We start from the raw sequence: 17,920 nt of genomic DNA, 5'->3' as shown, positions 1-17,920 counted from the left end.
CAGCGGTCTGATATCAGCTTTAAAAGACACCTGCCAGTCGTAGGTGGTATCTGTAAGTACAAGGACATCCTGCTGTGTAGAAGATGAACAACTACAGTTAATGAATACATTCATATGCCTGGAATAATACTCAAAGTCCTTCAACCACATTCTTGTTCTGTAGGTGGTTTTTGATGATATTTTTATAACTTTTATTACTGTGCAGTTATAAATAAGTCCAGCTGATATCTGATCTACTTTATTTGGTCTTTTATTTATTCTTTCTTTTCAAACAAGACAAGAGTCTACAGCCATGCTAGCAGCTCTGTGAGGGGGTTCTTTGGCACAGCAAATTCAATCCTATAAAAGGCAAGAGTGTCTTTACAATGCTAAATGAGGAATTAGAATGGACAAAAATAATCTATCTATTAGGGGTGGGCGATATGGCCCTAAAAGATTATCACGATATTTCAGAGAATTTTTGCGATAACGATATACTTGACGGTATTAAAAAATACTGAAAAATATATAGAAAAAGATGTTTTAGTCTGTATAAATAAATAAAAATCGTACAACAAAATCAATCATAAATCTAAATGTACTTTAAATTGCAAATCTCAACAGTTGCCAAATACAAAAATGTACTCTTGACTCTTGAGTATTAGTAAATAATAAAAAATAACCATCTAGGGGGTCCAGTCTAGTAGGGGTCTTCTTATAAATTCAGAGGTGGATTATGTGCTTTTATTGTGAAAGCGGCATTGTTTAGCGACAGGAAGTAATAGTCGCTTTTCGTGATTAAAACCAAAACAACTTTAATTGTTAGCTAATGTTAGCTCGCGGCTAACGAACGGCATAATGTAACAGTGTGTTTGGGCTGTTTGGAGAAGTATCTATAAACAAGATTTATCTGTCTTGTAACATCAAACTAATCTAACGCACCATCTTGGTTTACTTAGCCAATAAGGCAACTCTCTGGACAACTGATCCCGGATCAATAGCCAGGAACAACCTGAACAATCTCCAAACCCAAAACCAAGAAAATGCTAAATCCAACAAGGCCAGAGACCAAGTACAAGACTTCCAGACTGGACTCAAGTACCACAGTCATAAATTTTGCATCTAGGTATTTAGTCATGACCTAGATTTAATATACATGCATGCAACCGCCCCAAACTTCAAGCTCCTCAATGTGTCTCACAACTCTCGTAGATTTATTATTCCAGGTGACAGTTTGAGAACACATCATGGATCCTCTATGAGGAGGTGTATCCTCTATGACAGTAGTTCTCAACCTGTTTGAGGTGCGACCCCCAATTTAACATGCATGTTGTCCGTGACCCCCGCTCACTGAACACAATCTCACACGCACAATTCAGATCACCCAAAAAAGAAACAAAATGACCAAATAAAGGAAACAAAATGACCAAAAAAGACACGAATGGACCACAAAATGATCAAAAAAGACACAAATTGACCAAAAAGACACAAATTGATCAGAAAAGACACGAAATGACCAAAAAAAGACACAAAATGACCAAAAATGACACAAAATGTCAAAAAAAAAGAAACAAAATGACCAAAAAAGACACAAATTGACCAAAAAAGAGACAAAATGACCAAAAAAGAGACAAAATGACCAAAAAAAGACACAAAATGACCTAAAAGGACACAAAATGACCAAAGAAAAGACACAAATTGACCAAAAAAAGAGACAAAATGTCAAAAAATGACACAAAATGACCTAAAAGGCCACAAAATGACAAAAAAAACACACAATGACCAAAAATCCTCTATGAGGAGGTGGAGGGTCATTCATTACCACTCAAGGGAACAACACTGTCTTTTTTAATTCATGCAGCCTTCCTTAATCGGCTACCATTTAACTTATCATCACTTTTAAGACTTAAACATATACAGTAGGTCACTATACTGAATCACAAGTATGCATTATTACTGTTTATGAATTCTGAGCTGGTAAACATTACCTTCCCTCATGATTCTCCTCATACAGGGAATACGCTTTAGTTTTTCCTCCAGCTAGAGAAATGTATGCCCCTTGAACAATTTAAGCTTATGCTGAACAATGTTTTGTATAATGAATGTTCTGGTTTTTCTTAATTTGTCAGCATTGTGCCTGTGATATAAGAGCATTCTCTCAAGTACTGCACTTGTGTGGAGTTTTTGAGGCACCTGTGCTTTGCTTGAGTGTATTTTATGCTGCTTTCTACTTCTGGCCCACTGTGTTTTAAAGACATTCATGGTTCTATTTTAACTACTGTTTTCAAGGTTTCTAAAGAGCTTGGTTTATTGTGTTTGAATGCCAGAAACTACTTGATATTTCCAGTTATTTTGGGTGACCGACCGAGTCTACTTACAAACAGGTGGAACATTTTGAAATGTCTTTTAGAATAATAATGCTGAATGCTGTCACAAAACATCATTTTTATAGTGCAGTATCATTTGATTTAATGTGAAGAAAATGTGAGTAATGTGAATACTGTACAAACCAAGGTTATTATAGCTAACTAAAACTAACGAAATAACGAAAACTAGAATTGAAAAAACATTTTCGTTAACTGAGATAAAAATAAAAACTAGAGTTTTTAAAAAAACGATAACTAACTGAAACTGTATTTTGTGGTTACAAAACTAACTAAAACTAACTAAAATTAGAGTGAAAATGTACTTAGTTTTCGTTTTTGTCAACTTTTTTCATTCATAATTCAGTGTTTCTATTAGAACATGCAACACATGGTAAATATGTTTACTGAGACTAGAACCAAAATTCAAAACACCAAGAACTGTAAGAGTTAACTAGAAAATTCCTAAAGAAATTTTGATTGTGTGCTTGCCTCTGGACCGTGACTCTCGTGGCTTATCAAAAGGGGCACGGATTAAACAGGGACTTTCTGCTGAGTACACTCACACCTCATACAAGTCTCTAGGACAAACGGTTCACTAGTTAGTAAAATGGGCGTGGCTTATCAAAAGGGGCGGGGTTATCAATCACCAGTTAAACGGACTCTATGCTGAGTAATCTGACATCTTATACAAGTTTCTAGGACAAACGGTTCATTACTTAGTAAAAGGGGGCGTGGCTAATAAAAAGGGCAGGAATTTATGAATTATTGTTATGTAGAACTGAAAAGTGATGAACCATCATCATGCATGACAAGTTTGAGGCAGATTGGACAATGTATGGTCAAGTTATAAGGTCTCGTGTTTTATGAAGAAAGCCATGTCTGTTTACTTAGAGTAAACTGACAGTTATCAGTTAGAATGTCTGTGTTGGAGGAGGGGGGGCTTTGGTAGCTAAGCAACCACGTGGCCAGGTGGAGTCGACCAATCAGAGCAGAGCAATCAACTGAAATTAACTGACGATGGAGACAGTTCCATCAAAGTGAGCAGACAGAGGTCGACAAACTTGAAATTCTGGCCTCGAACAGAAAGCATTTTCGGCAAAACCATAATACCTATCATTGATCCGACTTCACTTTGAGCGTCCTGAGTTCTTCCTGAACATCTACATATGTTTTTTTTTAAGAAAAATGAAAAAATAGCTTTGTTAGAGCGATTTTAAAAAACTGTTAATTTTTTTTTTTGAGAAATCTTCCTTCATTTTTAATATGGGAGCCGATGCGGCAGTTGGTGCATTTTGTTTGAGCATCTGTGCGTCCTGCGCCCAAACTATAACTCTGACAGCTTTACCAGAGGATTGTGAGTGAGAGGACAAATTTTCCTACGTTTCTATGTATAAATTATTTCTGTAGAGTGAAATTTGCGGCCTGGAGCGCAGTTTTCAAATTTATTTTTTGACAATTCTTTCTCTCCCTCTACACTCTGTTTGATGACTTCTCCACTCTAGACTCTCCATAGGGTTACATTGGGGGGATTTTTTGACGTGTTTTTGCCCAATAATTTGAAAACCGTTTGTCGAAACCCTTATAAAAGTCATAGCACACTTGTCATGGGCGAGCCGGTCGATTTGATACCTTTTTTGTGTATGTGCGACAAAAACTCTGGGAGGAGTAGTCGACCGAAAAATGACACGGAAGAAACGGAAGAATAACTAGAAAATTTCTAAAGAAATTTTGATTGTGTGCTTGCCTCTGGACTGTGACTCTCGTGGCTTATCAAAAGGGGCAGGGATTAAACAGGGACTTTCTGCTGAGTACACTCACACCTCATAGAAGTCTCTAGGACAAACGGTTCACTAGTTAGTAAAAGGGGGCGTGGCTAATCAAAGGGGCGGGGTTATCAATCACCAGTTAAACAGGGACTCTGTCCTGAGTTCACAGACACTTCATACAAGTCTGTAGGACAAACGGTTCATTATTTAGTAAAAGGGGGCGTGGCTAATCAAAAAGGGCGGGAATTTATGAATTATTGTTACGTAGAACTGATAAGTGATGAACCATCATCATGCATGACAAGTTTGAGGCAGATTGGACAATGTATGGTCAAGTTATAAGGTCTCATGTTTTATGAAGAAAACGCCATGTTTGTTCACTTAGAGTAAACTGACAGTTATCAGTTAGAATGTCTGTGTTGGAGGAGGGGGGGGCTTTGGTAGCTAAGCAACCACGTGGCCAGGTAGAGTCGACCAATCAGAGCAGAGCAATCAACTGAAATTAACTGACGATGGAGACAGTTCCATCAAAGTGAGCAGACAGAGGTCGACAAACTTGAAATTCTGGCCTCGAACAGAAAGCATTTTCGGCAAAACCATAATACCTATCATTGATCCGACTTCACTTTGAGCGTCCTGAGTTCTTCCTGAACATCTACATATGTTTTTTTTGAAGAAAAATGAAAAAATAGCTTTGTTAGAGCGATTTTAAAAAACTGTTATATTTTTTTTTTGAGAAATCTTCCTTCATTTTTAATATGGGAGCCGATGCGGCAGTTGGTGCATTTTGTTTGAGCATCTGTGCGTCCTGCGCCGAAACTATAACTCTGACAGCTTTACCAGAGGATTGTGAGTGAGAGGACAAATTTTCCTACGTTTCTATGTATAAATTATTTCTGTAGAGTGAAATTTGCGGCCTGGAGCGCAGTTTTCAAATTTATTTTTTGACAATTCTTTCTCTCCCTCTACACTCTGTTTGATGACTTCTCCACTCTAGACTCTCCATAGGGTTACATTGGGGGGATTTTTTGACGTGTTTTTGCCCAATAATTTGAAAACCGTTTGTCGAAACCCTTAGAAAAGTCATAGCACACTTGTCATGGGCGAGCCGGTCGGTTTGATACCTTTTTTGTGTATGTGCGACCAAAACTCTGGGAGGAGTAGTCGACCGAAAAAATGACGGAAGAAACGGAAGAATAATAAAAAGACATAAGCCCGGTGAATAGTAGTTAGTGTGCTTTTGCAAGCAAGCACACAAAACTAGAACATTTCTAAAGAAATTTTGATTGTGTGCTTGCCTCTGGACCGTGACTCTCGTGGCTTATCAAAAGAGGCAGGGATTAAACAGGGACTTTCTGCTGAGTGCACTGACACCTCGTACAAGTCTCTAGGACAAACGGTTCACTAGTTACTAAAAGGGGGCGTGGCTAATAAAAAGGGGCGGGGTAATCAATCACCAGTTAAACAGGGACTTCATGCCGAGTAATCTGACACCTTATACAAATTTCTAGGACAAACGGTTCATTGGTTATGAAAGGGGTCGTGGCTAATCAAAAAGGGCGGGAATTTATGAAATATTGTTATGTATAAGTGGTCAGTGATGAACCATCATCATGCTTGACAAGTTTGAGGAAGATTGGACAATGTATGGTCAAGTTATAAGGTCTCATGTTTTATGAAGTCTGTTCACTTAGAGTAAACTGACAGTTATCAGTTAGAATGTCTGTGTTGGAGGAGGGAGGGGGGAGGCTTTGGTAGCTAAGCAACCACGTGGCCAGGTGGAGTCGACCAATAAGAGCAGAGCAATCAACTGAAATTAACTGATGTTGGAGACAGTTCTGTAGACAGAGGTGGACAAACTGAAAATTCTGGCCTCGAACAGAAAGCATTTTTGGCAAAACCATAATACCTATCATTGATCCGACTTCACTTTGAGCGTCCTGAGTTCTTCCTCAACGTCTACATATATTTTTTTTTAAGAAAAATGAAAAAATAGCTTCGTTAGAGCGATTTTAAAAAACTGTTAAATTTTTTTTTTTGAGTAATCTTCCTGCATTTTTAATATTGGAGCCAATGAATCAGTTGGTGCGTTTTGTTTGTGCATCTGTGCGTCCTGCGCCAAAACTATAACTCTGACAGCTTTACCAGAGGATTGTGAGTGAGAGGACAAATTTTCCTACGTTTCTGTGTATAAATTATTTCTGTAGAGTGAAATTTGCGGCCTGGAGCGCAGTTTTCAAATTTATTTTTTGACAATTCTTTCTCTCCCTCTACACTCTGTTTGATGACATCACCGCTCTAGACTCTCCATAGGGTTACATTGGGGGGATTTTTTGACGTGTTTTTGCCCAATAATTTGAAAACCGTTTGTCGAAACCCTTAGAAAAGTCATAGCACACTGGTCATGGGCGAGCCGGTCGGTTTGATACCTTTTTTGTGTATGTGCGGCCAAAACTCTGGGAGGAGTAGTCGACCGAAAAAAACACGGAAGAAACGGAAGAATAAAAACTAGAAAATTTCTAAAGAAATTTTGATTGTGTGCTTGCCTCTGGACCGTGACTCTCGTGGCTTATCAAAAGGGGCAGGGATTAAAGAGGGACTTTCTGCTGAGTACACTGACACCTCATACAAGTCTCTAGGACAAACGGTTCACTAGTTAGTAAAAGGGGGCGTGGCTAATCAAAGGGGCGGGGTTATCAATCACCAGTTAAACAGGGACTCTATGCTGAGTTCACAGACACTTCATACAAGTCTGTAGGACAAACGGTTCATTATTTAGTAAAAGGGGGCGTGGCTAATCAAAAAGGGCGGGAATTTATGAATTATTGTTACGTAGAACTGATAAGTGATGAACCATCATCATGCATGACAAGTTTGAGGCAGATTGGACAATGTATGGTCAAGTTATAAGGTCTCATGTTTTATGAAGAAAACGCCATGTCTGTTTACTTAGAGTAAACTGACAGTTATCAGTTAGAATGTCTGTGTTAGGGGGGGGGGGGGGGGGGGGGGCTTTGGTAGCTAAGCAACCACGTGGCCAGGTGGAGTCGACCAATCAGAGCAGAGCAATCAACTGAAATTAACTGACAGTTCCGCTACCGGGGCAGACAGAGGTGAACAAACTGAAAATTCTGGCCTCGAACAGAAAGCATTTTTGGCAAAACCATAATACCTATCATTGATCTGACTTCACTTTGAGCGTCCTGAGTTCTTCCTCAACGTCTACATATATTTTTTTTTAAGAAAAATGAAAAAATAGCTTTGTTAGAGCGATTTTAAAAAACTCTTAAATCTGATTTTTTAAAAAATCCTCGTGTGATTTTAATATGGGACACAATGGGGCAGTTGGTCCGTTTTGGTGGCACTTCTCTGTGTCCTCCGCCCAAACTATAACTCTGACAGCTTTACCAGAGGATTGTGAGTGAGAAGACAAATTTTCCTCCGTTTCTATGTATAAATTATTTCTGTAGAGTGGAATTTGCGGCCTGGAGCGCAGTTTACAAATTTATTTTTGGACAATTCTTTCTCTCCCTCTACACTCTGTTTGATTACATCACCACTCTAGACTCTCCATAGGGTTACATTGGGGGGATTTTTTGACGTGTTTTTGCCCAATAATTTGGAAACCGTTTGTCGAAACCCTTATAAAAGTCATAGCACACTTGTCATGGGCAAGCCGGTCGATTTGATACCTTTTTTGTGTTTGTGCGACCAAAACTCTGGGAGGAGTAGTCGACCGAAAAATGACACGGAAGAAACGGAAGAATAATAATAAAAATAGTCCCGGTGAATAGTAGTTAGTGTGCTTTTGCAAGCAAGCACACAAAATAAGAAATAGACCCGGTGAATAGTAGTTAGTGTGCTTTTGCAAGCAAGCACACAAAATAAAAAGAAGTAGAAATAGTCCCGGTGAATAGTAGTTAGTGTGCTTTTGCAAGCAAGCACACAAAATAACCTTATTGGGGCTGAGATGATAAATCAAAGGAAATAAAGGAAACATTTATTATGACCTCTTTGAATCTGGCACCCAACACATAGCCCATTACAAAAAAACTAAAACTAACACTAAACTAATAAAAACTAAACTAAAACTAAGCATTTTCAAAAACTAAAAACTAAACTAAAACTAGAAAACTTACTCTAAAAACTAACTAAAACTAACAAAAGACAAAAATTCACAACAAAATTAAAACTAAAACTAATGAAAAATCCAAAACTATTATAACCTTGGTACAAACAGCTGCAAGATGCTGGAAAAGTTAAAATAAATGCATGTAGAAAACGCTTAAAATCATCTTTTCATCCATCCAGCCCAAGGTAATGAACACATGCTGGTGCTAAATAACAAAAGTTTACAGGTCAACAAAGTCACTAGAATGTCTAATCTGGGAACCATGAATAAAATCATCAACAGTCCATCTCACTAGAAGAGCTAAAAACAGAGAACCAGGCGGTCACATGCTGAACCAGGTAGCCAGCCAGGCCTGACACGTGCAAGCAGACAGAGAGACATTCACACCTACAGGCAATCTGAGCAACATTTACAGCAACCTGCATGTAATGAGACTGGAACTGAAAGCCAAAGAAAACCTTCACTAACACGGGGAAACATGCAAACTCCACACAGGAAGCCGACAGGTTCAAAGGAATAAACCCACAGCAGAGCTAACAACTGCACCGCTGTGCTGCATCTATTTAACACCTTCAAAATCTGGATTTTTGCAATAATGATGAATATTAGATGTCTCAGAAATAAACGACTGGGAAAACAAGTCAACCTGCAGCAACCCAATGAAGTAAACAGGCCTTTTAATGTACACTACCGGTCAAAAGTTTTAGAACACCCCAATTTTTCCAGTTTTTTTATTGAAATTCAAGCAGTTCAAGTCAAATGAACAGCTTGAAAGGGTCCAAAGGTAAGTGGTGAACTGCCAGAGGTAAATAAAAAAAGGTAAGCTTAACCAAAACTGGAAAATAATGTACATTTCAGAATTATACAAGTAGGCCTTTTTCAGGGAACAAGAAATGGGTTAACAACTTAACTCTATGGAGTCTTGGGCTATTTTGTCCATTTTTGAATTCTTTTCATGTCTTTGTAAGTCATTTTGTGTCTTTTTTTGGTCATTTTGTGTCTTTTTTTAGTCATTTTGTGTCTTTTGGTGTCTTTTTTTGTCATTTTGTGTCTTTTTATAGTAATTTTGTGTCTTTTGGTGTCTTTTTTTGTCATTTTGTGTCTTTTTTTGTCATTTTGTGTCTTTTTTTAGTCATTTTGTGTCTTTTGGTGTCTTTTTTTTAGTCATTTTGTGTCTTTTTTTTAGTCATTTTGTGTCTTTTGGTGTCTTTTTTTTGTCATTTTGTGTCTTTTTTTGGTCATTTTGTGTCTTTTTTTGGTCATTTGTGTCTTTTTTTGGTCATTCTGTGTCTTTATTTAGTCATTTGGTGTCTTTTGGTGTCTTTTTTTGTCATTTTGTGTCTTTTTTTGGTCATTTTGTGTCTTTTTTTAGTCCTTTAGTCCAACATAAAATGTGATTTTGAATCTTTTTTTTACTTTCAAAACACTATCATGCTCAAAAAAGAATTTTAAATGTTGCAAATGTGCATTCATTTCAGAGTACACTGAGACATTAAACTGCATCATTTTCAATTAAATTCTGGAAAAGTTGGTGTGTTCTAAAACTTTTGACCAGTAGTGTATAAAAATCAAACATAAAGCAAATGCATTCCTCAATACGTGCAGCAGAAAGGTTGCTTTGTGCCATCCTTATTTTCAAGGCAATTTATTAACACTGTACATTCCATTATAGGTAAAAATAAATGTGTTTTACATTAAATTGACATTAAATCAATTTCTCTGACAATATTTGAGCTCATTTTCCTTTAAGGTATCCTGTTGTTTCTCCTCGAAGCTGTGAGTAAATTTACTCACAACTGAATTTGCTGCAGTTCATCTGTATTTATACAGATGAACTGCAGCAAGAGGTGTCATCATGATAATAGCGCACCTATCAGGCTTTAATAGCACCTTCATCATAATGGTGTTCATAAGTTGACGACGTGGCGAAGAGAGAAAAATAATGGATGAGTGACTCTGCTCTCTATCTCTAAGATGGAAGGAAAAATGGGGTGGCTTTTCCAGTGACAGATCAGATTTGTACTCCACAAAGGCTTTGATCTTAAGGCTTTCTGACAGGCTTTAATCTGAGCAGACCACACACACACACACACAAACACACACATCTTCTCATTGAAGCCACACTGTATACAAAAACGGACTTTATTTATTTCCAGCTGCCCGTTTGTGGTTTTGGGAAAAGGCAATACATGGGCAGAGCTTAAATGAACTCCCCTAGAACAGTAGTTCTCAACCTTTTCGAGTCGCGACCCCCAATTTAACATGCATGTTGTCCGCGACCCCCGCTCACTGAACACAATCTCACACGCACAGTTCAGATCACCCAAAAAAGAAAGAAAATGACCAAAAAAAAGAAACAAAATGACCAAAAAAGACACAAATTGACCACAAAATGATAAAAAAAGACACAAAATGACCAAAAAAGACACAAATTGACCACAAAATGATTTAAAAAAAAAACACAAAATGACCAAAAAAGACACAAATTGACCACAAAATGATCAAAAAAAGACACAAAATGACCAAAAAAAACACAAATTGACCACAAAATGATCAAAAAAAGACACAAAAAAAGACACAAAATGACCAAAAAAGACACAAAATGACCAGAAAAGACACAAAATGACCAAAAAAGACACAAATTGACCACAAAATGATCAAAAAAAGACACAAAAAAGACACAAAATGACCAGAAAAGACACACAATGACCAAAAAAGACACAAATTGACCACAAAATGATCAAAAAAAGACACAAAATGACCAAAAAAGACACAAATTGACCACAAAATGATCAAAAAAAGACACAAAAAAGACACAAAATGACCAGACAGGACACACAATGACCAAAAAAGACACAAATTGACCACAAAATGATCAAAAAAAGACAAAAAAAACCCACACAAAATTACAAAAAACACACACAAAATGACCAAAAAAAAAGACATTAAGTGACCAAAAAGACTAAAACACATTAACACATGAACACTTTAACACAGTGGAGACAGAGCTGACTTCCAAAATGATTTGGCGACCCCCAGAAATCAAGGTTGAGAATAGCTGCCCTAAAAGACACTCTGGTTAAAAAAGAAAGTGTCTAAAAGAAAAACTAAAAGTGAAAACCATGCTAAACTCATCTGTTTTCCTTCAGACACAGATCATGGTGAGTCATGGCACACTGTAACTCTGGGACTCTGCTTATTATTATTATTATTATGCCCAGTGAAGCTTTGTTACTTAGGTCACATTGATAAATACGCCTGCTGCCCTTTTCTTTTAGTTATTTTCACTGGATGTGTTGCAGCAGGTGCACATCTCCTCCAAATTCAGATTTCTGAACAAAAGAGGGACAGAACGTGGGAAGGAAAAGAATTTTTCAACAACAAAGCAAAAATGAAAAAGCAAAAACTGAGAAGCAGCTGAGTTTACTCATCTAAAGGCTCCACTGGTGGTATCGTCTGAGAGAAAACAGCAGCACCTGGATGGAAGGAAGACGCAACTTATCCAAGAAAAAAGTAACTCCAACAACAAAAAAGTAAAAGACAAAGGAGCTGCAGACCAGCCAGACAAGACCATCTAAATATTTTACCATCTTTTCATCCATGGAGATTTAGAGGTCACAAAACTAAAACAAGTTTAAGCACAAAAAACTACTTCTTCAAAGGAGAATAGTGGTAGTTATTTAAATTAAATTAAAATCTTTGTGAAATCTGCATTGTAACAGTGTGTGGCTTTCTTATGCATCAACATTATAAACATGACTCTTTTACTTAAAATGAGCTCTGCCTCAGACTTTGATTGACTTTCCTATACCACAGTAGTTCTCAACCTTTTTGAGTCGCAACCCCCAATTTAACATGCATGTTGTCCGCGACCCCCACTCACTGAACACAATCTCACATGCACAGTTCAGATCACCCAAAAAAGAAACAAAATGACCAAAAAAAGACACAAAATGACCAAAAAAAGACACAAATTGACCAAAAAAGACACAAAATGACAAAAAGGACACAAAATTACCAAAAAAAGACACAAATTGACCACAAAGTATTAAAAAAGGCATAAATGACCAAAAAAAGACACACAATTACCAAAAAGACACAAAATTACCAAAAAAAAACAAACAAATTTACCAAAAAAGACACAAAATGACAAAAAGGACACAAAATGACCAAAAAAAGGAAACAAAATGACCAAAAAAGGCACAAAATTACCAAAAAAGACACAAAATGACCAAAAAAAAAAAAAACCAAGTGTAAATAGAGTCATAGATTGAGTCGTAACACATTGATCTAACAACAATTTTTCTGTGACGATATAAATGATAATGTGGTGTAAATTAGTAAAAAAATTGCCAAACTGCTTCTACTGAGCCTTTGACATCTGAGTTTATGAAGTCATGAGAACATCTGCTGTAAATTAACAAACAAAGCTACTTTATATATATATTGTTTTTTTATATTTTGTGTTTATATATGAGAGGAAGTGCACCAAAGTGTTTATATGTGTCGTTTGAATTTGTGTCATGTGATTGTCTATAACTGAATCTTATGTCCCTCTTGTGTTTTCTAAGGTTTCTTACATTGTTTTTTATCTTATCCAGGTCTTATCTTATGACAGAGAGGGTCTTATACTGTGTAGATTGTAAATCCCCTTGAGGTAAATTCGTGATATTGGACTACATAAATAAAAATTGACTTGACACATTGCATATTTTATTTGCTGGATTAGCCAGAAACATTCCTCTTTGGCTATTTTATCCACTAACAAAGTGATATTACTGAGGATTTATCCATATTACCCAGCCCTAACACAGAAGTAATGTGAAAACTGTATTTATTTTTCCTCCATCCGTCTTCGTTTTAAATTGCTTTCTGCTTGTGGGTCCAACAGGGCTCGAGCAAATCCCAGCATGCACTGGGCTCGTAGTAAATATCATTTTCATTATTTCTTTACTGTCATTATGGAGAAGCAAGATATATTTTTGAATTTAAAAGTAATCTCAGTGGCCTAAAATATTAAACCTTTATTGGAGATTTAAAGGAAAGGCACTCAGAACATCAACACTGTTGCTGAATGGGGAGAAACATTTATAATTGGAGACACTAAAAGAAAGATGGTCATGTTCAGATTCTCCTGCACTGTAAAAAAAAAAAAACCCTGTTGTTTTTACGGTAAAAAAACGGCAGCTGTGGTTGCCAGAATTTTACCGTAATAAATACGGTGCAACTTTTTTAAATATTACGGTAAAAAGATTAGATATTACATTCAAGATTGCCAGTTTATTACATTTTTTACTGTATGAATAAAGTATTTTACAGTGGAGTAATGTATATTTCAAAAAACGAAACTATAAAAAATACTGTTTTGGCGTTTCATTGTTAGTGAAACTGAATTAACCCATTCATCATTTTACGGTCTTTTACTGTCGTGGTTTAGCAGTTTTTCACCGTAAAATCTACAGACATTTTTTACAGTGTGAGGTGGACTACGTTATCTCTGCCTCTGGGGATGGATGGATGGATGGATGGATGGATGGATGGATGGATGGATGGATGGATGGATGGATGGATGGATGGATGGATGGATGGATGGATGGATGGATGGATGGATGGATGGATGGATGGATGGATGGATGGATGGATGGATGGATGGATGGATGGATGGATGGATGGATAGATAGATAGATAGATAGATAGATAGATAGATAGATAGATAGATAGATAGATAGATAGATAGATAGATAGATAGATAGATAGATAGATAGATAGACTTTATTTATCCCAAGCTGGTAAATTACAGTGTAGCAGCAGCATTACACACAGAGACAATAACAACACAATTAAATAAAAAGAACAACCGAGGCATACTTCAGGCAATAAAATATAATAAAATGTAATGTAAAAATAAAGTGTCTAAAGAAGGAGTATGTATTAAGGAGTAGAATTCCAGTGCAGAATAAATATGAATATGCAGTATAAAAATGTTGGTGCTATGAAACAAATAAGGTGCAATGAACAGTGTGCATAAAAAACACATAAAGTGCATAACGACAGTATGTAATGAACCAGACTATTTGTTATTGTACAGTGTGATGGCATGTGGTTTAAATCTATAATGGCACAAAGCACACAAAGATCTTTGGCTGCATGGTTGGCGGCCATCTTTGGCAGGAGAGAAAAACAACTAGTGCGAGGTTCCACAGGCCATGTTGGACCATGAGCTCCTGCAGGGAGTTAGTCCTGATATTAGTTAATTTAGAGCCTCTGTGTATCTCTACCAGATTATAAATCCAGACCAATTAGTGTCACCACGGCAGATGAAAACATGAAGCAACACCTCTCTGTCTTAAGGGTCCTCTTCTTTCTCCTGCTCATAATGCAATTAATTAGAAAGCCCTTCTTTAATTAGACAGCGCCCTGGCCCTGTTTATGCTCATTTCACATGACACACACACGCAGACTGCAATCTAAAAAATGCACTTTGTGTTTTTTATGTACACTGTTCATTGCACCTTATTTGTTTCATAGCACCAACATTTTTATACTTTTATACTGCATATTCATATTTATTCTGCATTTTTATTCTACTCCTTAATACATACTCCTTCTTTAGACACTTTATTTTTATTTTTACATTACATTTTATTGTGTTTTTATATTCTATTGCTTGAAGTATGCCTAGGTTGTTCTTTTTATTTAATTATTTAATTGTGTTGTTATTGTCTCTGTGTGTAATGCTGCTGCTACACTGTAATTTCCCGGCTTGGGATAAATAAAGTCTATCTATCTATCTATCTATCCATCTATCCATCTATCCATCTATCTATCTATCTATCTATCTATCTATCTATCTATCTATCTATCTATCTATCTATCTACACTGTTAAAAATATTTGTAGAAATAACAGTAAAACACTGTCAAATACATCAGAAATAGGGCGTAAAATAAAAAATTGTATATCACCATATTAGACACTTTTAATTAATCAAAATCAAATCAAAGAATAGCACAAAACTTTTACTTTTTTCTGCCATAAAGTGGAAGAAACACACAGTTTTGCTGTAAAAATATAAAATTTTCATGCAAAATTTATGGAGAAATACCATGATGTGTGAATGAATGACACAATTACCCTAAAAATAACAGGATTATTCAGACTAAATTACAGTTTTTGCTGATATTTACATTTAAATTTAGAATAGAAAATCCACTCACTGTATTTCTTACGGTGAAGTTCTGGCAACCACAGCTGCCGGTATTTTACCGTAAATTAAACAGATTATTTTTACAGTGTATCTATCTATCTATCTATCTATCTATCTATCTATCTATCTATCTATCTATCTATCTATAATCTATGCATGTGAACACAAAGATACAGTCATTTCTGTATGACAGGTCAGTGCACGGCACGTGAGAGAGTTGAAAGCGAGAGAGTTTTTGATTGGCGGGGCTGTTGGCATGGCGAGAGGCAGGTGGATGTGAAATCTCCAGCGTGCAGATTCCTGGTTTTAGCCGCGCGACCTCCAAACAGTCCAGACAAGCAGAGCCGCGGGCTACAGCGAGCTAATCAAAAACAGCAAAGACCAAACAAGGCTACCTCTTTTAGACTCTCTCAAAATAACAGGATTATAGTTTATCTCTCCCCAGCAGTTATTTGATGCTGGTAGCATTTAAATTACATTCCATCAGGAAACATCCAACCAGACAAAGTGAGCCACTGTAATTCAGGCTGGAGCCTGTGTAGCACAACACTTCATATTATTGGAGCATTATTGAAACAGCAGAGAGGACAGGTTGCTTTATTCTTTAGTGTCATGGTGGTTTTAACTACCTGGAGGCAGACTGCTTCTTTTCCTCTTCTTGACATTTTCCGCGGTGCTTTCCAGGGATGGACACTCGGCCACCAGAGGCCCGTTGGAGCTGCTGAAGTGCAGAGGGTCATTGTTGGTTGTGGGGTCAAAGGGCAGAGTGTTGAGCCCTGCAGGACGACAACAAGAACCATGTTAGATGAGTCCCGACATGGTGAATCACCAGCTGTGGTCACACAGAAGTAATATGTATCTGTAGGTGAGTTAACCCTTTATCAGGCAGAGAACTATATCTGGTAACTTCAGGTAATGTTTCGATAAAAAAGTTGCAAATTTACTAGATTAAAGTGGCAAATCTACAAGAAAAAAAGTCGCAGATTTACGAGAGAAAAACTTTTTTCTCCCAGATTCACCACTTTAACCCTTACTTGCAAATTCCAAATTTCAACCCTAGAGAATATTGGAGGATATTACATACAGCCAGAATGTGTAAAAAAAAAAACATACGAAAATAATATTTTGAGAAAAAAGTTTAGGAGATTAAAGTGGCAAATCTAGGAGAAAAAAATGCGCAGATTTATGAGATTTGAAGTGGTGAATCTGGGAGAAAAAAGTTGCTTTTTTCCCACTTTTTTCTCATAAATCTGCGACATTTTTCGTGCAGTTTTGCCACTTTAAAGTGGAGTTTAAATGGCGGATTGGAGGGAGGGGAGGTGGACGGGTCAAAAGACTTCCACCCAGGAGAACCATTCTGTTAAACATGTTTTTTTTACTTAACTTAGGTTTTTTTTACGTAAGTTACGTAACTATATCAAGTGTTTTAATCTGTGGGTGGGTTTGGTTCAGAGAAGAGGGGGGACTGTTTATAACTCTGGTCTTGAACGTTGGATCTTGAGTTCTCAGTAAATCTAGTAATTTGAGCAAACTTTAGCAGAAGCTTGGGTTTTGCAGCCCCTTTGGCGACAACCTGTGTCTGCAGAAAAACTTTAGAAAAACACAGATTTTTAACTAGGCCAGGAGACCACGGAGTAATTTGGCTCCTGCTAAAAACACTTGAGGAATCCTAAATGGGAGCTGACCACAGGGCGGCCATGTTGAAACTCTGAAAGCTGTTATTCTGGTTGAGAAAGCCTGAACCCACACAGGGCACAGATTTTACTTTTCTATAAAAGTACCATTGATAGCATGTCTGCAGGTACTTGACAGAGGTGTCTGATTTATATAATTGACTCATGAATTTCTCTGCGTGCTGCAATTTCTGCCTTTCATAATCTGACCTGACTCTGGTTATTCATTATTTCTTAAGAGGCTATGTAACTTTGCAACTAGAAAAATCTCTTTCCTTTGACTAAAAAACATTTTTAAACTCTCAAATGAACCAAATCCCTTTCAAACAGAGCCCCGTTGATATATCAGTTGGCTAATAATATCAGGTAATATTGGCCTATCACGGACATACCTGTATTTATTGTTTTTTTTTAAACAACAAATACAGAAAATGATGGTTGTGATGATTTAGAAATGGTGTCAAAGAGTTTTATTTTATCGTTATTTATTGTTTTTCATTGTTCATCTCTAAAAATGTGTTGATATCATGTAAAATAATGTTAAATATTCTAAATGTAAGGGTAACACTTTACAATAACCATCTAAGTGATGTTTATAGATGGTTTATAAACCAATTATTATTAACCATTTACAAAATTCTATACATATTTAATCTTTAAATGTTTTCAAGCAATTTCTTAAAGGTATAAGAATCATTTTGAAATTATTTACATACTTAATATGGTGTTAAAAATGTGATAATGAGTGTAAAGCTATTAATAAACTAATAATTATGTTTTTTATGGTAAAGAAATCTA

General features: G+C 36.5%; 1 protein-coding gene across 1 annotated transcript in view; it reads right to left on the bottom strand.

Annotated features, from left to right (window-relative positions):
* Window positions 1-17,920, bottom strand: part of LOC131981619 (ecto-NOX disulfide-thiol exchanger 2-like) — a 331,480-nt gene that overhangs the window by 221,396 nt on the left and 92,164 nt on the right. The window contains exon 2 of the mRNA XM_059346003.1: window positions 16,079-16,225. Coding sequence (XP_059201986.1) covers window positions 16,079-16,225 — 147 coding nt within the window. The remainder of the gene's footprint in view (window positions 1-16,078; window positions 16,226-17,920) is intronic.

Source organism: Centropristis striata, chromosome 12 (genome assembly GCF_030273125.1).
Source record: "Centropristis striata isolate RG_2023a ecotype Rhode Island chromosome 12, C.striata_1.0, whole genome shotgun sequence".
Lineage (NCBI taxonomy): Eukaryota > Metazoa > Chordata > Actinopteri > Perciformes > Serranidae > Centropristis > Centropristis striata.
The sequence above is the reverse complement of the archived record's forward strand: the minus strand, read 5'-3'. Positions and strand labels throughout refer to the sequence as shown.